Source organism: Anoplopoma fimbria, chromosome 20, assembly GCF_027596085.1.
Source record: "Anoplopoma fimbria isolate UVic2021 breed Golden Eagle Sablefish chromosome 20, Afim_UVic_2022, whole genome shotgun sequence".
In the NCBI taxonomy this organism is placed as follows: domain Eukaryota; kingdom Metazoa; phylum Chordata; class Actinopteri; order Perciformes; family Anoplopomatidae; genus Anoplopoma; species Anoplopoma fimbria.
In genome coordinates this window covers 2,043,138-2,066,311 of record NC_072468.1, presented here as the reverse complement: position 1 = coordinate 2,066,311, position 23,174 = coordinate 2,043,138, and the positions used below count along the sequence as shown (strand labels likewise).

Sequence of the window (23,174 nt, the reverse complement as noted above, 5' to 3'; positions counted from 1 at the left end):
CAGGCAGACAGTAGACATGAAGCTTTTTCTTCTTGTGACTCTCCTTGGAGGGGCAGGTATTGTACAGAATTGATAGATACTGTAAAAAGTCTGATCATGGGGCATCGAATGGTGCCAAATCACATGTTGATATGATAGATGTCAATACAATCTTTTTCTTCGGTTTTTGTCACCTCTTTTTTCACACTTTTTAACAGCTGCAGCTGCCCTGAAGGAAGATAACAGGATCGTAGGAGGGTACGAGTGTCCAAAAAACTCTGTGCCTTACCAAGTGTCTCTCTTCAGTGGGTACAACTTCTGTGGAGGGACTCTTCTGTCTGATGAGTGGGTGCTCTCTGCTGCACACTGCAAATCAAAGTAAGAGAGATGATTGCTTACCTCTGCTCACAGCATGTAACTCAAAACTTTAGCAGCTGGTTAAGAAGAAGGATTTATAGTGTTTAAATTTTTTTCCCATGTGGTTTCCCCTAAATATCATGAGTGCAAACTCACCTTAAAGATGGATTTATTTCTTTCAGGTCAGATGTAGAAGTTCGTCTGGGTGAGCACGACATCTGGGAACCTGAAGGGACTGAACAGCACATTATGTCTGCCAAGTTTATTCGCCACCCTGACTACAACTCCCGCACACAGGACAGTGATATCATGCTAATCAAACTGAGTCAACCTGCCACTCTTAACGGCTATATACGCCCTGCTACGCTCCCTTCAAAGTGTGCCAGTGAAGGGACAATGTGCCAGATCTCTGGATGGGGAGTCTTCGTCCCAGCAATGAGGGCTGTGAGTTACAGAGAAACTATCTGACTGCCTAAGAATGACTCAAAAATGCTATTTCATGCCATTATTGTTCATAAAAACACCCTTCCACTGTCTTTTTCCAGCAAGGTACCCTCATAAATTGCAGTGCCTGGACGCCCCTCTCCTGAGCGATGACACATGCTTTAATTTATATCCTTTCCAAATCACTGAAAACATGATCTGTGCTGGTTATCTGGAGGGAGGAAAAGACTCCTGCCAGGTATTATAGAGAGCATGGCTGCTGTAACAAAAAACAAGTGTATCTGCCTCTTAAGATAATCATCTTCTTTTTTTTTTCTCTCCAGGGTGACTCCGGGGGTCCCATGATGTGTGATGGGGAACTCCAGGGAGTTGTGTCTTGGGGGCATGGCTGCGCTCTGAGAAAAAAGCCCGGAGTGTACACAAAAGTTTGCAATTACGTCTCCTGGATCAAGAGTACCATGGCGTCTGGCTGAACAGCAAAGATATCAAATAATTCACATGTGAACTGACAGTAAAGTCAACTATGTGATGTGCTGTGTGTACAGTGTGTTTTTTACAGGTCTATTTGTGAGTGATTAGAATGACAATGACAGTGAGTATCTAAGAATATAACGGCCTGTCTTTTGCCTTATACACCCAGACTTTACATTACAGTAAATTTACTTAATTGCTCTGCAGGTGTCTAAAACAAGTGTGCCTGAAAAGCCACTTCTGCTCAGCACCATAATTCATAGCTTCGGTAAGCAGGAATGTAAAATGGCATCTATCTAAGTATCTAAGAGTGTAAATTGCTGTCTCCCATGCTGTCACAGTATTTGACTCCATGAGCTGACTCAAAATTACTTCAAAATGAATGGGCAGACATGTTTCTTGCTCATGGATGCCTCAGTAGAACACAGAGCAGTTGAGTAACCAACCTACTATTTGCAGTCAACCAGCAGTAAATCACAAAGGGAAAAAAAAATGCTGCTACACTGCTCTCTGTGGGTTGAAACTGTAAAGCATGTTGCACACTCAGGCCACACTCCATAATCACTGGTTGGACCACTGTCTGCTACAAATGTGGTACTTGGACAGTTCGCTATGCAGTAACTTTTATTTAGCTGAATTTTGACCTGAATGTTGGCGCAGGTTGTGTTTGGAGTAAAATGAAAGTATGGGAAGACATTCTCGATCAAAACTTTCAATTTTTGAGCCCCTAAAGGAAGACGCCTATGTACTGCAAAACACTAACTCCATGCAAGCGCCCAAGCTCTGCAACCTCTCTGTGTAAGGGTGCATAGTCAACAACAGGTGCACATATGTGAACACTCAATCACAAAATGGCAGAGTGATTTAAGTGGATTTTGGTTGCTTGGGTGTGGCACAGAGCAGCGGGTTGAGTCACAGGGCATTTTCTTGGCCACCGAATAAAGAGGCCAAACAAGAACTCATTTACGTACAAAAAATAGCTCTTATTGCTATGAAGCATGCTGGATGCTGCACTATTTTATATTTCACAACATGGCTATGTAGAGGATGTTTATTCTGGCAACACAGATCTCCATGTTTTGAATTCTACAGAATTCCATAAACCATGTTTACAAGCTACTTACAAGTTATGGCAGCTTGGTAGAATAGTCCTCCTCCCTCTGCTGTGTCCTTTAGAGAATATTATCTTGATGCGTTTTGTCCGTCAGCAACTGCAATGATTAGCCAGGGTCATAACCTTTCAATAAAAATGGACCTATAAAAAGGAAGCTTTTTATGTCTGTGCAACTTACACAGACATATTTATAAAAAATATATATTTTATATAAAATAGACAATATATTAGAGATGCTGAATTAAAAGTGATTAAACAATGTCACAGAAGCATAAAGTGTGGTAAAGTGCATACATAAAAACATACAGATCTCACAGAAAAGCTACATAACGTGCAGAAAGTTAAGACCGTTTGTTTGCTGTCCCTAAACACATTGACTGGCTCAGCCTCCACACATGACATCAGCAGCCTGGTGGCTTCTATTTGGGTCTGACACGGAGCGTTTTGACGGCCCGGGCCAGCTCCTGTGGCTAAGGGTGTGGACCCTCATGAGCGGTCAACAGATTTGCCTGTAAAGTAACTCTCAAGGGATGTAATCATGGTTATTCCGGGTCAGTGGTAGCAACTCAGTGAACCAGAAGGGGCAGCTGTAGTCCACCGAAGTCACAGATTAGTAGGACAGAACAGAGAAAACTTCATTTTACTCAGTGATACCAGCTTTGGCTCCTCTCATAATACACTCCACAACCAAAAGTGCTACTACTTTACTACCACTTTGGTTTCTTGACTTTTGCAGTGCCAGATAGGAGCCAGCAGAGGGCAACATCCAACTTGTGTATAAACTTGAGAGCTACTTCTGAGGTTTCTCATCTTTTTCATCTCAAGGTTAATGTGATTGAATACCTGACATTCTGTTCAACTGGTAAAGGTGGGGCTATTTTTAATTACTTAAATACTGTTGGGTAGCATAAACTATAATAACATTTCATAATTAATTGAATGATTTATATTTTTCATTAATAATCTAAATCTGTAGAGTAACTAGTTAGTAAAAAGTTCAAGAACTCCCTCAAAAATGTTGTGGAGTAGAAGTAAAAAGTAGCATAAAAGTAAAGTACAAGTAAGTACAGTTCTTGAGTACTTAGTTACATTCAGCCACTGTTCAAAATCCCCTGTTGGAACAACTGAGTGCAACGTTTACAGTGTTTGTGTACAGATACATCTTTAAAATATAGCTGGTTATGCAATAGAATAAAACAAAACATATTGGTTTTATTCAAATATTTCTAGGTTAACGTTAGATCTCAATCAGGTTTAGGTTGGCTGTAAAAAGGTAAATTGTGGTAAAGATAGGGAACCCAAAAGGTCCCCTAGAGGTTCCACACAGAGATGTGGAGTGGGAGGTCTACACTGAGTGTGTCTGACGCTCCTGCGATACTGCTCAGTTTGGGAGAGTCTTTTTTGTAGGAAAAAGTCTTGTCAGAGGTCACAGACTTAACATCTCTATGGTAAAGGAAAAAAACAAAGCAAGCTTGCAAACTGGACCACCGCCTTGCTCCTGACGCACGGCTGAGTCAGGGGACAACCATAAAAAGCTTGCACATGGCTCCATCAAAGCCAACAAACTTCACGGAGAGCTGCCACACAAGAGACAACACCGAGTGGATGTCCTTCAAATGTAACACCAGGGACACTTGACATCAGGTAGGGTTGTGTTTTTTAATTATTAGCCATAAGTATATATTTAGAAATACAGTTTTTACATTTTAATTACTAGAGTTTGGTTATAATTTAATTAAAAACTAATGTCTGTAACATCAAGTCATTAATGATAATTATTTATTTTTAAATAAAAACAGATATCAGATTTTTAAGTAAGTTGCCTGATGCTTTTACATTTGACGCTTTTGTTTGTTGATTTATTATTTAGTTTGGTATTAATTCAGTCAGCTGATCAATTCCGTTTTGCCTTATGAAGCCACTTTTTGGGTCAGCTTCAGTTTTCGGTCAGAATAAAATGTCTTTGTGAGTGTGGGTTGATTTAGTAGCTTGAAGGGAACTTGAAATAATTAATATTTACATACAAGCATAGATTATGTCATATTCTTGTGTTTTGGACAATAATGTAAATACGATATCATAGAATGAGCTACATTAGAATAACCCCTGTATTAGATAAAATACGTAAAACATTTTTTTAGTATGTTAACAACCTATTAGTCTCTTGGACCCACTGAGCCTCTATGTTATTACTGTTATTATATTACCTGAACTGTTACATGTGTTTCTATACAATAGGGCACAGTTGTCAGTGCTATTCACGTTTAACAGCCATTGCACCAAGGATTTAAAAACATTAGCCTTGAGCTTTAAGCTTTATGTATGCCAGCTGTATTATTTTCCAACTTGTATAGTTTGTTAACATGTTTTACAACAGTCCACATAAAACAACTAACACCATTTAAAACACCCTTTTCCCCCAAACCACAGTGAGTGTCTGCATTCATTTTTAGCACGACAAAGACCAGTAGGAATACTTTTAGCACATACAAGCTATACCCTATGACTATACCATATTTGTGGTGTTTTTGTGCTCTGTTAGGTAAAGAAACACAATGGAGCTGAAACCTTTACTGAAGAAGCTTGGCTCAACGCTCCGCGCCATCTTCACTTTCACCTTTGCTCTGCTCGTCCTGGGCGTGATGGTGTGGGCATATGTTCAAGGTTTCCAGTTAGTGACCTCCATGTATGGAATCATCTCCTTTGGCTTTTATGGACTACTCCTCTCACTCCATGTGTTGGTCCAGAGCCTCTTCGCCTTCATTGAGCACCGTCGAATGAGAGCTCGAACAGACCCGTGCACCTTCACCAAAACCATTGGCTTCACTATATCCGCTTACCAGGAGGACCCCGTCTATCTCAGAGAGTGCCTGAACTCCATCAGGGCCCTCAAGTATCCTCCTGAGCTGCTCCGCATCATCATGGTCATCGACGGGAACACAGATGATGACAGGTATATGATGGACATGTTCAGGGAGGTGTTTGTGGACCAGGACCCTGGCTGTTATGTGTGGAAGAACAATTACCATACATGGGACCCCACCCAGGACCAGCAGGATGTGGAAATAAGCCAGGGAGGGGATGCTGATCAAACCATAGTTGAGGATCCACAACGAAAAGAGGTAGAGCAGCTGATCCAGAACAAGAGTTGCGTGTGCATCATGCAGAAGTGGGGCGGCAAGCGGGAAGTGATGTACACCGCGTTTAAAGCACTCGGCTTATCAGTAGACTATATACAGGTATCTATTTTTCTATTAAAATTCATATTCCTCATGTTAAGAAACTTTAATAACATTTTTTTTTAAAAAATACTTTCTTTCTCCCTCACCAGGTGTGTGACTCAGACACCAAGCTGGATTCTCTCGCCACCGTGGAGCTGTGTAAAGTGTTGGAGAGTAACCACAAGTATGGTGCTGTGGGAGGAGATGTGATGATCCTCAACCTGAAAGACTCTTACATCAGCTTCATGAGCAGTCTGAGGTACTGGATGGCTTTCAACATCGAAAGGTCCTGCCAGTCCTTCTTCAACTGTGTGTCCTGCATAAGTGGTCCTTTGGGTAAGGAAAATACATTTATTCCCCTGTGATGTTTGTCAAAGTAACCATTCCCCATGTCAAGCAGTGGTAGTCGTGGCTTTAATGCACTGTTGTTACTCATTGTAACTAATTCCTGAATTGTTCCATGAAGGTCTGTACAGGAACGATCTCCTCCAGCAGTTTCTGGAGTCCTGGTACAATCAGAAGTTTTTGGGAAGTCATTGCACATTTGGTGATGACAGACATCTTACCAACCGAATGCTGAGCATGGGCTTTGCTACAAAGTAAGATGCTTTCATCAGACGCAACTACCTTGATGGTGCAATCATTGCCTTAATGATAAAGGTTTCATAGATCTTATTTTTGCCATTTCCTTTAGATACACAGCCCGCTCCAAATGCTACACGGAGACACCTGCTCAGTTTCTGCGCTGGCTCAACCAGCAAACACGCTGGACGAAATCTTATTTCCGTGAGTGGCTCTACAATGCAATGTGGTGGCACAAGCACCACCTCTGGATGACCTACGAGTCCATCGTATCAGGCATTTTCCCCTTCTTCGTCACCGCCACCATCATCCAGCTCTTTTGGACAGGCTCGCTGTGGGACATCGTCTGGATCCTGTGCTGCATCCAGCTGATTGGGCTGGTGAAAGCGGCTTACGCCTGCATCTTGCGCAGAGACATGGTGATGGTGTTTATGTCCCTCTACTCAGCTCTGTACATGACCAGCCTGCTGCCTGCTAAGTACTTTGCCATTATCACCATGAACAAAAGCAGCTGGGGGACATCAGGCAGACGTAAGATTGTTGGGAACTACATGCCCCTACTCCCTCTGACAGTGTGGTTAGCCATTTTACTAGGTGGGCTTGGTTACACAATTTACAGGGAGAGTCAAGTGGACTGGCTCACTCAAGCCAAGATACTAGAGACCAAGTTTATCATCTTTGGCTGTGTGGCTTACACGTGCTACTGGCTGCTTATGATGATCCTCTACTGGGTGTGGTTCCGCAAGTCATGTAGGAAACGCGACCAAAGTTACGCATTGAGTGTGTAGATCCAAAGTGTCCTGTGAAGAACTGAGAGATGGAAAACTATTTATTCAATTTCAACCAGTGACCTTATTTTATTTAGTGGGTTTCACTCATTTATTTTGTCCAACATTTCAGTAACTCATGGACAGGTAAGCAGCTGCTAAACCAACAAACCTAAAGTTGAAATAAATAAAAAAGGAATGAATATTGTTTATATAGATGACAAATATATCACTAAGATATTTTAGGATGAATGTTTGATTCATATGTGGGTGTTGCACATTTAAAGGAAACTACTGAGGGCTTTTGGGCCCATGCACTTTTCAGGTTTCTTTTTGTCAGATTATGATGGGCGAGATGGCCTTCCATCAGATATTTGTTCATGATATCTAAAGATGGGAAAACTGCAGCTTAGATAAAAAAAAGTATTTAAAGGTGTGGATCTTGGTTTATAAATCTTTTTTTCAATATTAAGACAATATGTCAATGTATGTGTATATACATTGTTTAAACAACACAATGAACTTTACTGTGTCCATTTATGACCATAAATGTACCACTGTTGTTGTAATTGCACTGGATCCTGGATGGCACTTTCTGCAGCATTGCACATTTACTTGAAAATGGCAGTTTTGCGTAGTAGGAAAAATGCACCATCATTGAAAAATAAACTGGACAATGATAATGCTGGGTCAAGGATCAAAATATGGAGTCACTTACTGAAACCTTAATGTAGTTATTGTGTATACCTACTCTCTTGATAGAAGGGTGTGTTTAAGATATAGGGATATATATATATATATAAGCAATACACTTGTTGTAATGGGTGGAAATTGTTGGAAAAAAATGTGATGGTTTTGGGAACTTGTGAATTGAACAAATAAATTATTTTTCTAATGTGTACCGTCCTGTTTTCTTTGGATTAAGATCCCATTATTTACAGGGAACAACGAAAAACTTGACTTGGTAAATCAGTGCAAAATGACATAATACAGTATGCGGGCGATGGCACTGCTGACTGATAGCAAGGCTAAATATAACCTCCTCAACAAAAACCCTTCTTAAGGGTAAGCATTAGTATATTGGCTAACATCAGTGGGAGTGGTCCTTAAAGTCATAGTTGTACATAAAATTTACAATCTTGACCGCACTGATAAGACAGATGTGAAACTGCAGGATTGCAGGGTTCAAGCTTAGTTCCTACTTAAGTACATGATAAAGTCGCAGATTTGTGTGCAAAGTACATTCTGATCAGAAAACAAGAAAAGAGGAGTTTCCCTCGTACATTTAGAAAGATTTTATATCTTTGTTTTCACAGGTTAGCAGAATTCTGACCGTCTGCAACTTCAAGAAAACCACTATTACTATCCCTGAGGCGGAAACTGGGTTGCCAGGAGTATTGATGTAAAAACAGACACAGCCATCTCAAATTGTATAGTATAAGTGAAACTATAAAAGGTAAGAGTGAGAGCAAAAGCTCTGCCTGAGTTGTCAGAGGCTATTACACCTGGTTGAGGATAGTGAGTGTGGAAAATCCACTCTCATTTTAAGGCAAATTGCACAGTGTTTCTTTATTTTGCATTGTAATATTGAGAACATTCTACTGCTTCTTAAATAAACCATTTGAAAGACCCAGTGGATAGTTTTTTGAGTTGCAGTAGTCCGACTACTGCAACTCACTACTTGCCGGAGCCCCGGCGTCGGCCATCAGACCTCTGGAGCTTGTCCAGAAAGCTGCAGCTCGTCTGGTGTTCAATCGCCCCAAGTTCTCCCACACAACTTCCCTTCTCCGTTCTCTACACTGGCTCCCTGTAAGAGCTCGCATCCAGTTTAAGACTCTGGTGCTAGCCTACAGGGCAGTGAAAGGAACAGCTCCTTCCTATCTCCAGGCCATGGTCAAGCCCTACACCCCCGCCCGACCACTTCGCTCTGCTGCCTCGGGGCGACTGGTTGCCCCGTCGCTCAGAGGTCCCTGCAGTGGATCGACCCGGTCACAGCTTTTTCCTGTCCTGGCCCCTCAGTGGTGGAATGAACTCCCCACTGACGTCAGGACAGCAGAGTCGCTGCCCATCTTTAGGCGCAGGCTGAAAACTCACCTCTTCAAGAAGTACTACCCTGAGCCTTCCTCGTAGCACTTATTGTATTCGTATCAGTTCGTTGCACTTATTGTATTCGTATTCGTTTACTGCACTTATCCTATTCGTAGTAGTTTGTAGCACTTATTGTATTCGTATTAGTCTGTTGCAATTATTGTTTTCGTAGTAATTTGCTTCTGCACTATACTTTTGCTCTGGTTTATGCTTTTAGATGCTTGTTTAAGAAAGGAGATGCACTTATGACTTCTGGTGACTAGTAGTTCTCTTGAATACCTATGTTGAATACACTTATTGTAAGTCGCTTTGGATAAAAGCGTCTGCTAAATGACTGTAATGTAATGTAATGTAAATGGGATGGACGTTTAGAGATGATTTATTATTATTTATAATATTCATTTATTATTCTATATAAGGTGTGTTCACACCTTTCCCATCCCTATTCTCACTTTTTCTTGCAGTCTTGTGGCTTTTCTGTATTTGAAATAATTTAGCTTGAGTATTTATTTATGAGGTAAATTTGGTTTATAGAATTTATGGTGCTGTGTGTTGTGACATTTGTAATCTTGTGATGTGAGTACATTCACATTTTGGGAAAAGTTCAATACTTTACTCATGTACACCTTCCATGTCAAGTTCCTATGTTACAATAAAACCTAAACGGAGCTCAATAGAAAATATTCCATGTGAAGTTAAGAGTCTTGTGTCGCGTATTATTTAAGAAGTGTTATTAATATGTAAATGTATAGGAGGATCTATAAGCAAGACAAGTAACTTGTAAGTTATATGAGCCGAGGGGGGACAGCAGTTTATTAATCACCTTCAAGTGAAAGATATGGCTTTATGAGAAACTATGATCTCTGTTTTAAATGGAAATATTAAGGCATTACATGTAGAGTAGAGCTCTTGCTTATAGCATTTTAGAAAGCACCAAAGGTGTAACGAGAATAACTCCTTGTTTCGTAATACTAACAAACAATTGTGGAGTAGGCATTTACATGTTAGAGGAGGCGCAGAGCTGTCACAATCCCATTGACAATCTGATACAGATTGTTGCTAATCTGATGCAGGACTAAATGAATATTTATGTTCTGTACAAAAATGACGTCTCAAACAAGGTGTTTCCAGCTGCACAAACATCAAGGTTTCTTTAACATAAAGAGCAACACCCAAAGAGCATTTTTTTTCAAATGTCAAGTGCACTTTAGTCAATGATCTTTGTGTTCGGACCCTTGCATCGGATAAGGAAAAACTCCCCAGAAAGAGCCCTTTAACTAGGAAAAAACTGAAGAAACAGCAGGGAGAGCAACTGAGGAGGGATTTCTCTCCTAAAATGGACAGAAGTGCAATATACACTCACCGGCCACTTTATTAGGCACACCTGTTCAATTGCTTGTTAACACAAATAGCTAATTAGCCAACCACATGGCAGCAACTCAATGCATTTAGGCATCTAGACGTGGTGAAGACGACTTGCTGAAGTTCAAACCGAGCATCAGAATGGGGAAGGAAGGGGATTTAAGTGGCTTTGAACGTGGCATGGTTGTTGGTGCCAGACGGGCTGGTCTGAGTATTTCAAAAACTGCTGATCTACTGGGATTTGAGATCTGAGATTTGCATCACGGATGTGCAGCCGACAAATCTGCAGCAACTGCTTGATGCTATCATGTCAATATGGACCAAAATCTCTAAGGAATGTTTCCAACACCTTGTTGAATCTATGCTACAAAGAATTAAGGCAGTTCTGAAGGCAAAAGGGGGTCCAACCCGGTACTAGCAAGGTGTACCTAATAAAGTAGCCGGTGAGTGTACATCATGGGTACGGAATAAAAACACATAATAATAATAATAATGACAACATAAACAATCCAAATGACAGAATTTATATCAAATGAGAGCAGTAATAACAGAAGTAGAAGTAGTAGAAGAAATGATAATAGAAAAAATATTACTATTACAAATAACATCACCAGCAGATATTGTAGAAGGAGAATGATACAAATAGCAGTGATAGTAGCATAAGTAGTACTTTTTATAGTACTTAAAGTACATTTTCCTGATTGACCTGCACTTCAACTTAATTACATAAATATTCTCCTACATCACAGATCATCCAGGTGTCAAAGGAGGCTCTGAGAAGAGTTGTGTCTCCATCAGTGCAACTGCTGGAAGCCAGACTAAAACTTCTCTAACCATAATACTATTATGGTCATCTAAGGCATCGTAATCTATGCTTCTTATGATAACTAAAATCTCTCCTTTCCACTGCCACTTGGCTGCTGTTGTGCAACGGTAGACTTTGACTAAATTACTTGACCACTAGCCTCATCAGGAAACACTTCCACTATTACACTATCTGCCAGTGAGGCAAGACCTCTGACGGTGGTTAAAACAGCTGTTTGGCAGACAAAAATATTTTCTCACATGAGTAAAAATGTCTGGATTTCTTCAAGAGCAGCATCAACGTTACTCATCAGATTTTACAGTACTACCCATGTTTGGTCTCAAAGCAACATTTTACCATGGTAAACCAGAAAATGTGGCTCTCAGATGTCTGATGTGATTTACTAAAACAAAAATGAGTCAGGGCCAGGAGATAAAAAAAATATGTTGGGTCCTAACCAAGAGTCTGACGAAGCCAAACACCACTTCCCCTCATGTCTGTTTTCAATTAGCCTGTCCTCCCCCACCCTGTCTGGGTCGCCATCTCTGACTTTGGGAAAGAGAAATTGTTTCAGCTGGCGCACATGTTGCGGCTCATGTTTGATCTGTTACAAATGGGGAGGAGAAGTATGGACTACCAAGTGTTGTCAGCATCAAACTCTTTCTGGTCTCATTTCTTCTCAGCAGTGTTTTCTTGGAAGACGCTGCAATTTACAGATACTTTTCCACAGAATTGCAGTTGCTTCAGAACACATGAAAATGTAATACGTAATAATTAATATGATGATACACACTGTGGTAGATAATTCAGTACAATATGGGTTACTAAAATATATCATTATAGATAATTGCATTTCTTTTGCTCTACACAGCAACACAATAAAACAACATCCTACAAGCTTGTTGTCATTATTTTATTGTTGTGGCTTGTGGTTGCCATTACCAATGCAATCTTTTCAAAGATGTATGGACTACTTTTTATTATTTTCCATTTACTCCTTTCTGTATGGCAAAAAATAAATCCAAATGAGGTAGACATGAGGTAATGAAGCGGAATGTTTTTTTTATTTACGGAATGAAAAGGAAGAACTCTGTTGGATCGTATAGTAATTTTTGGCTCACAGTATTTGCACAAATTAGGTTGAGGGTGTTCCCCCAGTCTTCAGAGACGGCTTTCATGTGACGAACTCAGCGTCAGCTACAGCATGCACTCTCATACTGGGGGAGTTGCCATCATTTACTGGAAATTGAGAAAAAAAAACATAGTTTGAAGCTGCATGCCATTGGACACCAATCAGTGTCCACAACTTTCCCCCAAACTTTATGAAGTCCCTGAAAAACGTCACTTTGTCTTTGAGCTGAAACCTTAGTTCCACCTTGGGATTGTCAGAGTTATTGAGCATCATTTCCCAAAAATGGTGTCACTTAAATATAGATTAGGGAAAGATGATTTAGTTTGCCGCCTTTTGGGGTGATTGTGTCAATTTAAAAATGTGTTAATTCACTGCAGTGATGAGATTAATTATTACCTGAAGCTCTGGCGCTGTCTATGAAATAACAACATGCTAAAATGTCCTCATGCTAGTCAGTGTAATTAAAAAATAAATTGGCAGAATGGAGTTCTAATCAAAACCAGATAATTTCTGCCTGTGATAGTATTTGTGACAAATATACCTGAGGCAGAAAAACACATCAGGGTAATGATTATAACACATATTTGCCAAAGGTCAACCCTAGAGGACATAAACTTTGACATCATAATGTCTTCTTTTCTCTATAACATACTATTTACAGTGTCCAAAAGTGTTTTCAAATGATGATAAATTGGAACTAAACACGCAGTTAAGTATGCTGATTGTTTCTTTATTGTGATGTGTGTACAATATCATAAACAAGAATGAATGCCTCAAATAGTTCAAAGTTACAGACTAAGAAAAAGAGTTACACCTTTAACGTACATATCATTTTCACATAAAGGAGAGATTTATGGCTCTGTCAAATGTGAGATCTGCTGAAGAAACTTTTATGACGCATAATCTTAGTGATGTTTTTAACCTCACGGGCACTCCCATCAGTTGATTCAGAGAGCAATTCACATCCTTAAAGTTAACATTCCCTTCTGTAAAGTTAGTAACAATACATCATTGGTTTCCTTGGCAACAGAGCAATCCAGTGGAAAAAATACATGCAATCTGCCCATTAAATGACAAGCTGAGCATTGAGTCATGTCTGACTATATTTAGATGCTCCACAAGTGCTTTATAAGACTCTGAGGTCCCAGTCAGTCCTCACATTGTGTTTTGTCCACAGATAAGACAGCATTCATTTAAGGAGAATTGCTGTGGGTTTCTCAAGCTTTTTTATTTAGTATTTATACATGCAAACAGATTCTTACAGTGAAAAATATACATTTTCTTCATCTTGTTTGAATTCCAAAATAAAATCAAACCAATTTATTGAGTTAAAGAGTACATCAGAGCAGACTAGAAAGTCAGAAGTAAGGACAAAATTTATGTTTTTTAATGTTCAAATCATCTGTAAAAAAAAATTCAAACATTTAGAAAATAAAAACATTTTAAATTCAGATGTTAGTTTCAAACATGTTTGTCAGAAAAAAGAGATTGTCAATGACAATATTTTAAACTATTAATGCATATCAATACTAACCCCTAAATTGAATTAATTAGAGGAAACTAAGAACAAGCATTAAGTCTTAAGGTGTTACCAGTCATATTTTGTAGAAATTATACTGTAATATGACAACGTATCCTAATACAATGGTTCCTATAATATCTTAACAAAAGTTACTCCTAATTTTTTCGGGAATTTTCTTAGGAAATCCAGCAACATGTGTTTTTTCTGCTCGTTACATGCATACAGTCTTTTCAAAATAAACTCTGTTGTGAAATACTTCATTAGGGTTTAAGCAATAGAACTTCTTATTTAGGTTTAGGAAAAGATCATAGTTTGGGTTAAAAAGTACATAAGTTACATGACAAAAACATCCATATTGACTTCTTGTTTCACATGGGGAATGAACATCAGTCTCATGGCTGGAAGATCACCGTTTGTTGATCCCATCTACCGCCCCTCCCGCCTGCCCAGTGCGTTCTTTTTTGCGGTATTTATACTTTGTCTTATAAATGTTTACGTTGATAACATACAAAATAATTTGGTGGGATATCTATGAATGAGGCATTCATTTTAGTAGGTTTTGCTAGGGATGCTGGATGAAACCAGCCTGAATATGACCATCTATATGGTGGAACCTATAACACAATCTAATCAATAAGTAATTTGATTGATAATTATTCCTGTGACCTCTCAGGGTTGCAGAGGTCAACTGTTTTTCATCATTAACCAACCTACAGCTTGTAAATTACAGTCAAGATAAGGTTAACATGCAAAAGGAGATGAAAAAAATAATGCTTTACAAACATTAGCTGCAAGTTAGCCAGGCACATGTGTATAGAGGGCTGTAGGAATTATGTATTTTTGTAGACCAACCCGGAAGATGGTATCCTCTGGTTTCCCCGACAAATAGCTTGAATTTTGTAATATTGCAGCCATAAGCTCTGTGACAAACATAAGTTTATAATACTTACAAGTTTTGTTCACAAATGAGAACCATTTTTATGGAATGGAATTGCTAGAAGTGGAACGTTAACATTAGGCTACAAATGAACTACACCACTGTCCCGTGGCTTCACATCACCACCGTTAAGCTACAGGCAGACTAGTCAGCATGATGACGTTTAGTTGTCTCATTTAGCAACTTGTTAGGAATCGCCTTTTTAACACACATAAAAGCTTCAAAATTTACCAGTGGGATATTAAGTGACGTATTTTATAAAAAGACCATTGACTTTGAGACAAAAAAACTGAAAAAAAGAAGCAAACTCATTTCTATTGCTGTCTTAAAATCTGGTCATGTTTTCCATTTTCAAAATTCACAACTTTGTAAGTGGAAACTTCATGAGATCTCCGACTTCACAAGTTGTCAGAAAGAAGGCCATGAGGTACATTTTTTGTTTTTCTTTGTAATTTTATCACATGTATGAGGAAGATGTTTATTTCCTGCATTACGTTACCTACTTGCTAAATTGTTGGTCTCAGTGGCTTCTAAACGGCGACAGTAATGTTAATATTGCGGTTTCCTAGCAGTAATGTTCTCAAAGCTTAACCACTTGTTTCACGATATCCTATGTCGTAACTACAAGCTCAGAAGTTTCAGTCGAAGGCAGCATTGGGCATATGTGGGCCTGTGTGTTTGGCCCCAGGTCTTTCTGTCATTTTCTCTCATCTCTTTACATTTATGAAGTACATTAATGCTAGTGGCTCTGTGAAGCTGCTTACACATACAGGGGAAAGAGTCAGGTAAGGTAAGGGTTTGAACCTAGGCAATGTGTTGTCTTTGGAGCACATAAGAAGTCTAATGTTTGTGTGCAGTGACAAAAAGTGCATAGTGTTTACTCATAAAACATAGATCTCCCTGTTGCCAGAAAAATATGTCAGAAAACATGTGTCAGAAAACTTTGCCATATTCACCACAACAGTGGTGAAGAACAACAGGAGCAAAAGCCATCAAAATATTAAAATGTATCTCTTTTTAAGGCAGTTGGTGAAGACATATTAATCGTTCCTGATCTAATATTGACCCCTTGTATCATGTAAAAAAAATGTATTAATGCAGGTCCTCTGCATGTTATCAACATAAAAAATAGTTGTCTTTGGAAAAAAAAGGGAGATTGGAGTGTAAGTCACACTGACCCGAAGCAACCAGGTATAGAATGCTGCTCCTTTTTGTGAAGGAGTGCAGTGTACAAAATCACAAAATGTAGTTATTGATGCTTATTTGGGTCACTTTAGGAAAAAAACTCTTCTTCAAAGGTCCAAAGTATACACAAGGGATTTCTTCAGTTTTTCATCTTGAGAAGTGTTTGCATGTCACACTGTACAAAGTACAAAAGGATAACGAGAATATGTTATGACGTTTAATTACTCTTACTCCGACTGCCATTCACTCTTGACTGGTCCACAAAGGATAGCCATGACATCAGAGAGTTTTCAGCTTTGAGGGTCCACTCTAACAAATATACGTTGGCAAATATAAAGTATGACTCCAGTAAAGATGTGTTTTGCAACATAAGTACTTCCCCATCCTCCCCTATGATTCAGATATGTGTTTGGGGATGTTTTCTTTAGTTTTAGCAACACAATATTCTCTGAACCACAGCCCCAATGTGACACAATGTATAAGTGACAACAGAGTTCAAGCTAAATATATCCTCTAAGAGATCTGGGATGTTTTATACTTGTGCTTGTGCTTTCTGGCATGGGATGTAGAGTGTGTGTTGCTGCCCTTTTGTGGTCACCTGAAGGCTTGACGGTCTCAGCTGGCTACATCCTTACACACAGGCCAGTGGAACTAAAAGGAAGCTTTGACTTTGATACCATCGTTCTCTGCTAGTATAATCTGTACATTTTACAACCTTATCAGAACAACTGTCTGGATGTCCCTGAGTCCATCGTCCAGCACTACTCATCCAGGTCTATCCCAGCCATTAAAAGGTGACATTGCTTACACTGGTGCTAGTCAGTTTTATCCATAAACTATATAGAAGAAGGGGACGTTGGTTTGTGGACTATGTTTGGCTGTCGCCATCTTGGTTTTTGGTCGTCACTAACTTGGTTATTGCTACCAGAAATGAGACGAGAGGGTGGAATACAACCAAACACTGAAAAAGTTGATAAAAAATGTTACAATTAACTAAAAAAGTCTAAGGCTGCTGCATGATTTTACCTCATCCATCCTCTCATTTCATGACAGCATTTTATATAACCTCATCATCATTAGTGCTATTCCTTCCTGCCGCTGTCAGGCTGTACAACCAGCTCTGTCTGCCATCCCAGTAGATCACAAAACTCTAAAAAATCTGTGCAATATAAATACACTGTGCAATACTATAATTATTCTGTCTGTATATACACTATTTTTAGTTATTGTGGATTTTTTTACTTTTACTTATTTAATATTCTTTCCGGTTTTTATTACTTTTATTCCTTATTTATAATTATTTTTTTTTTTTACTATGTCTCTTGTTTGCACTATCTCTATGCTGCTGTAATCCTGTAAATTTCCCCGCTGCGGAACTAATAAAGGATTATCTTATCTTATTTTATCTTATCACCCCAAAAAATCTGTTCACTTAAGCCTTATAACTTTAGCTCATCTGTCCGCCAGAGTTGCCAGAATAATCATTTAATCTGAGCCAAAACCTTTCTGCATGCCAGGACAGTCATAAACAAGAACTGTAACGCCCTACGTGTCACTGGTGATAAACTAAAGTAAGGTGGGAACATGCAACGTGTCAATCTGTGCCATGCTTTTAAAACTAAAAATGTAATTTGTTTTTGGGATATAACATTTGATGGTAATTAGAGAACACAGCATTCAAAATAGTACTTGAGTAAATGTGCAGAAGAGTCAGGCAAAACATATGAAAAGCAAATTATGAGTGTTGAATCTATTAAGATGATTACATTATTATGAATTCCTATGATTTGAAAGCATTATATGTGTTGTTGTAGATGGTTTAAGAGGAGTTTATGTTAACTACACACTGTTGGCAATCTAATCAAAACATTTTACAAGCTCATCATATGTTTTGTATGCCCCCAAAAATATGAAAGGTAGCTAGTAACTATAGCTGTAAGATGAATGTAGGAGTAAAAAGTATGATATTGCTGTACTTCAAGCATCTCAAAATTGTACTCAGAGTAAGTGAGTAGACCTAGTTTGTTACTCTCCATCCCCATAGCACACTAATGATATTAATTGTGGTTGTTTCATACAGTTCAGTGTAGACTGGGCACCAATGATAAAGATTAGCATCCTGCCCTCTAGTGGTAGAAAGAGTAACACACAGCTTTCGGTAAACTATGACGTAAGGCTCTATAGAAGACCAGAGGATTACTGAAATGCCTTTATTGCCCCAAATGCATCTTCCCAGCTCTCAGAATCCCAAATCCTCATCTCCACCTGCATGTTCAGCATGGTGGGTTTGCTCTGGTTCTGATGACCAATACAGAGCTCTGCGTTAGACAAGGAAAAAGTGGAAATCAGTATATGATTCCTACTAATACATGCCTTAGCCTGGAGCATCTTGACTAGTTTCTTTGCTGTTTAGGTGTAATATTGTAGAAATAAAATATTTGTTTTACCCCAGGGAGAGGAACAGCAGCAGAAGCAAAGCAGTTAAACAGGCGGTGAGAAGCAGTGGTGAGGGGAGGAGGAGGGGGGAGCAGGGCGAACCACCAGGCGAAGGGAGTAACAGCCATCCTGAGAGCAGAGACAGGTCGAATACCTCCTGCAGCTCTGTGTGGCCTGCCACAACCTGGGGGGTCACTTAAACAGAGAGAGAAAGAACACAGGGGAGAATTTCAACTCACATTAAGGACAAAAAACCACAAGTAATGGGAAAGGAATAGGGAGAGTGATTTAACAAAACACAGTTTTTGTAATATTGTCCTGTGAAATTTTAGCACCAATATATGTGAGCTATTTGTTTTAATACTTTGTCATTAATTTGAAACATGAATTGTGTTATTGAGAACAAGAAAAGACAAGTGTGTCCTTTATGCAGTGAAGCCTAGTAGGAATTGAACTGAATACTGGAAATATACATTTATATTTATACAGTACACATACTTATGCACATATGCAAAGCTGTATGATTATGCAGATCCGTACATGTATATATATAATTACGCATCAACTTATTTACATACAGCTGTACAAATGCATTTCATTGATGGCCTCCATTTTGTTTAATAAACTTTAAATATTTCTTTGGAATTGAGGAATGAGAAACATGCTTGTAATTTTTTTTTCAATTTGTTTTCCTATTTCCCCAAAAGCAATTCTCAATATTCTAACCCTATGTATGCTGCATCTGTATCTTCTAAGCATATTCTCTCCTTAAGTGAGGATATATTCTCCTTCCAATTCTTTCTCCTAAAAGTGTTGTATCTTACCTGTGAGATAGTAGTAAAGCCTGACAATGGAGCGTTGGTCTGAGTAGATCTCACACTGGTAGGTGCCCTGATGCTGCAAGCTGGTTGAAGGGATGGAATAGAGCCTATCCACCCCCACAGTCACTTCTTTAAACTGATCCACCTGCTGGGTTTTCACCTGTCCAGGCATACTTTTTTACAAATACTGTAAGCAGGAATCATTTATGATAATCTGCACAGATGCAAAGCAAGATATTTTATGCGTTAAAGTAATAGTGCTTGGGAAATAGGCCGGTATTCACTTTCTTGCCAAAAGTTAGATGAGAAGATTGATACCACTCTTGTGAGCGTCATTATGAATCCCTTTGCATTTCTTCCCAAAACCCGCACAGCTTAGCTAGTTGTGGCAGAGACAATTGGTTAAAGTCAGGCATTGACTTTGAGAAGTTAACATCAGGTAGCTCATTGGTAAAGGCATAGGACCTAAACAAATTGGGATACTAATAACTCGGCGAGCACGGACGCCCGGCCAATCTTCTTAATAATTACTCTTGTATATGTATGTTAAATATGGATCTACAACCAGCAGCCAGTTAGCTTAGCATAAAGACAGGAAAATAGTGGGAAACAGCTACCGTCTCCTCTAAAGCTCACTTATTAACATGTTATATCTTGTTTGTTTAAACTGCACAAAACCCCAAGTGTAAATTTACAATTTATGGTTTTATGGGCAGTTCCTGGAGTCTCTGCTGGTCACTAAGCAGCCCCTTGACCCTGTATTGTGCTGTGTTTGGTGGGGGGGTTTGGACTGATGAATGAGAGGCCTGCCCTGTGTCTATGGAAGTGGTTACACTGGTCTTTTCAATGCAACATTTGTCATCCAATCAAGCCAGGACTCATTGCAGCCAGAATAATGGGGGACTCTTATTTTTTATGGGAGTTTAAATGTTAATCCACCCTTTTATAGCCACTCCTTTCACTACGAAATATATCCGATCACTATCCGACCAGATAGGTCTCATTGAAGGGTCAAATGTGGACACACACATACCGACACGGCCAATATGGTGCGTCTGATCCAAAAAGTTGCATTAACCAGTATAACCATAGTCTTTTTCTCTGCTACCATTTATTGTGTGTTTCGGAAAAAAAATGTATGTACTGGTTGGCCATACAGTTGGCTCGTTAAGATCGTTTTTTATGACACAGCACTCAAGATCAAGTTATTATAGCACATTGGCTAGCAACATTTTTAAATGAGTGCGCTATTTTACAATATATGACAAATTTAGCATTTAAAATATGCAGCTACCCAAACTGTTATGAGAGCCAATTCTCACTGCCCAACCTGGAAAAATATGTGTCAATCAACCGCCCAAAACCAATCAGTAAAACTTAATGCAATATAGTAGCACAATTGTCAGGATCGAGAACTTTTGTGTGTTTGAGAGAGAGAGAGAAAGGGGACAAGAATTTGGACTATAATGCGCAACAATGTTTCTGAAAATCATTTATAATTCACTCTGAATGCTGCTTTGTAGGTTGACCCTTGCATCGCTACTAAGGTCAAGGCCAGGCTAGCCGTTTCCTCTTGCTTCCAGGCTTCATGCTAAGCTAAGCCAACTGTCTCTTGGCCCCAGCCTCATATTTAACAGTCAAACATGAGTGTGTTATCAATCTTCTCATTTAACTCTTGGGAAGAAAGGCCAAATGCATTTTACTTACAATGTTGAACTATTCCCTTAAAGGTAATGCAGTGACCCTGAATGGTTCTCCATGTGCAAAGCTTACCTCTTCTGCAACCCTCCAGATCACCTCGATATCGTCTGGTAAGTGAAATGGCACTTCGCACCGCATTTGGATCCTGCTGTTCTCCGTTGCTTTCATTTCTTTAACTGACACAAACGTATAGCCGCCCACGTGCACACAGTGAGACAGACATACGCACAGATAACATTCACAGGGGGCAGCTCTTTCAGTCTGAGCCTTCCTTAATGATAATACTTAAGCCCAGTCTCTGAGGAATGGAGTAAAAGTGATGATATGCTAAACAGTAGCTGTTCTGTACAGGGTTGATACGAATACCATCGTGTGTGGGAGTCAACTGTCACCTTGCATAAAGAAGCGAAAGGCTTAAAGAGTACCTTGGGGCATCTGTGCAAAAGATATAACGTGTGGAAATAAAACCTTGCCTAGGTCTCTTTCTCAAATTTAAACCTTCTGCTAAGAGCATTTCAAGGATCAAGAGTGGATGCTTATGAGGGTGAGCATATAGTTATGTAAGGATGTGTCAAGGCCGGATTAGAACGCCTTTTGCTATTTAAAAATGATGATGTAATAGTGTCACTAACCCAATATGTTGGATTATTAATACTCACCTGGACAGTCGAGAGGGAATTCACAGGAGTCATACTGGCAGGTAATACAGTTGTATACTGCACCTGCACTCTGAAAACCTGTTGGGTGCGTGAAACTAACACTGATACAAGGTATTGTGTATATAATGACGGAAATTATGATACTGAAGAGATAAGAAAGAGACACTAACCACAAGGAGGGAAGCATCCAGAGACTGTGAAAACAAAATGAGATAGTTAACTTAGATTGCTAAATTCTATTTCGTTCAGATGAATTGATTCGGTGCCAACATCCAGAGGTATGAGTCAGTTCAACCTGACTGCTTCCTTTATTCCCCACAGTATTTGAAAGGCTGTAATAACGTAAGTAGCTTAATACAGAGAGAACAGAGATCTGAGGGCGCTGTAATGACCTAATATGGGCCTTACCATAGATGAAAAGATGAAGGAAAAAGGAAAGAGACCATGTCTCACCTCTAGGCAGTTTGGAGGCAGCTGCGATGAAATTGTCTGCTGCTGTCTGCAACCTCTCCTCATACACTGTGTCTGATGGATGGAGAAAGAGGAGGAGGAAGACTGAAATATTTGGCTCAACACATACTGGTGAATTGGGTGCTTTAGGGCATCATTTTGAAATCCCTCATTTCTAACTCTCCTCCGTTTCTGACCAATTCTGATGCTCTAAAGACTCATTAAATTTGCAATTATGTGTCTATCAGAGCAGGTGTTCAGCTACCTTTATTCAGCTTTTTGTGGAACTCTTCCACCATGGGCAGGATCTCTGCATCCAGAATCTCTTTCAGTCGTTTGTCATAACCTCTACCTGGAAGAGGGACACAACTATTACACAATAAATAATGTTTTTGTGTTTGCCTTGAAGAAAGATCCCAAAACCATTATAAGAAAATATATCAAAAAGATAATTTTCCGCACCCACTCTTCCAGCGTCAATTACTCTCTCATGATTGTTGAATATGCGGTCCAGCTTCCTGAAGCAGGCGTCAACATTTCTAATGTTGTGTTCAGTCAAAAAGTGACCCCAACACAGGCGAAGACTGTCTGGAACATCAACAAAGCACTGAAAGCAGCTGAGAGAGGACCTGAACAGCATGCTAACACACACGATACACAAAGCAGATGTGCGCATTTTGCAGCATGTGCAACAAACTCAGACAAAGGTTTTTGAATCAACTGTTTTTATTCAAATCCTGGGCTCATAGTAACCATACTTGTGGAAATTCCAAGGTTTATATTATTCAGCTTGAAAAATCTAAGCTTTGAATATGTATTTTTAGGTACATATCCCACATGAAATTAAACATAAGATCTTAAAAAATGTCCTGTTCATGTATCCTCAACATGCTTGGGTTTGAAAGGGGAGTATCACAGACTCCCCTCTATACTTCCCTCCATTCTATTGTCTCCCCCGATTTCCTGCTGCCTCAATGCACCAGTTTTACTGCAGAGCACAGAGATGGAGCGAGCCAAGGTGGGAGGCGGTGGTGAAGGGGAGAGGGGCAGATGAAGAGGGAGTTAAATGCTTATGTAGTAGAGGGACAAAGTGGAAAGCGTGTTGGCAAGAAAACTCAAGACAAATATGCAAAGAGTAAAA

At 39.4% G+C, this 23,174-nt stretch overlaps 3 protein-coding genes across 3 annotated transcripts; 2 read left to right on the top strand and 1 right to left on the bottom strand.

Moving 5' to 3' along the window:
• LOC129110157 (trypsin-3-like) lies at positions 1 to 1,285 on the top strand. The gene is given in 6 exon segments (XM_054622339.1): positions 1 to 56; positions 198 to 357; positions 519 to 759; positions 762 to 780; positions 882 to 1,018; positions 1,104 to 1,285. Coding segments are annotated over 6 exon segments (747 nt in total). The 5' UTR covers positions 1 to 16; the 3' UTR covers positions 1,254 to 1,285.
• A 2,647-nt stretch (positions 1,286 to 3,932) lies between these two features.
• On the top strand, positions 3,933 to 6,956 carry has1 (hyaluronan synthase 1). The gene is made up of 5 exons (XM_054622292.1): positions 3,933 to 4,009; positions 4,908 to 5,604; positions 5,697 to 5,922; positions 6,053 to 6,185; positions 6,281 to 6,956. The coding sequence occupies exons 2-5, from the start codon at positions 4,921 to 4,923 to the stop codon at positions 6,954 to 6,956; spliced, it is 1,719 nt and encodes a 572-aa protein (XP_054478267.1). The 5' UTR covers positions 3,933 to 4,009; positions 4,908 to 4,920.
• Positions 6,957 to 18,205: 11,249 nt separating this feature from the next.
• Positions 18,206 to 22,709, bottom strand: spaca6 (sperm acrosome associated 6). The gene is made up of 9 exons (XM_054622335.1): positions 22,496 to 22,709; positions 22,299 to 22,385; positions 22,027 to 22,108; positions 21,754 to 21,777; positions 21,584 to 21,684; positions 20,997 to 21,100; positions 19,227 to 19,383; positions 18,414 to 18,597; positions 18,206 to 18,284 (listed from the first exon to the last, which is right to left on the bottom strand). The coding sequence occupies exons 1-9, from the start codon at positions 22,707 to 22,709 to the stop codon at positions 18,206 to 18,208; spliced, it is 1,032 nt and encodes a 343-aa protein (XP_054478310.1).
• Positions 22,710 to 23,174: the final 465 nt, after the last annotated feature.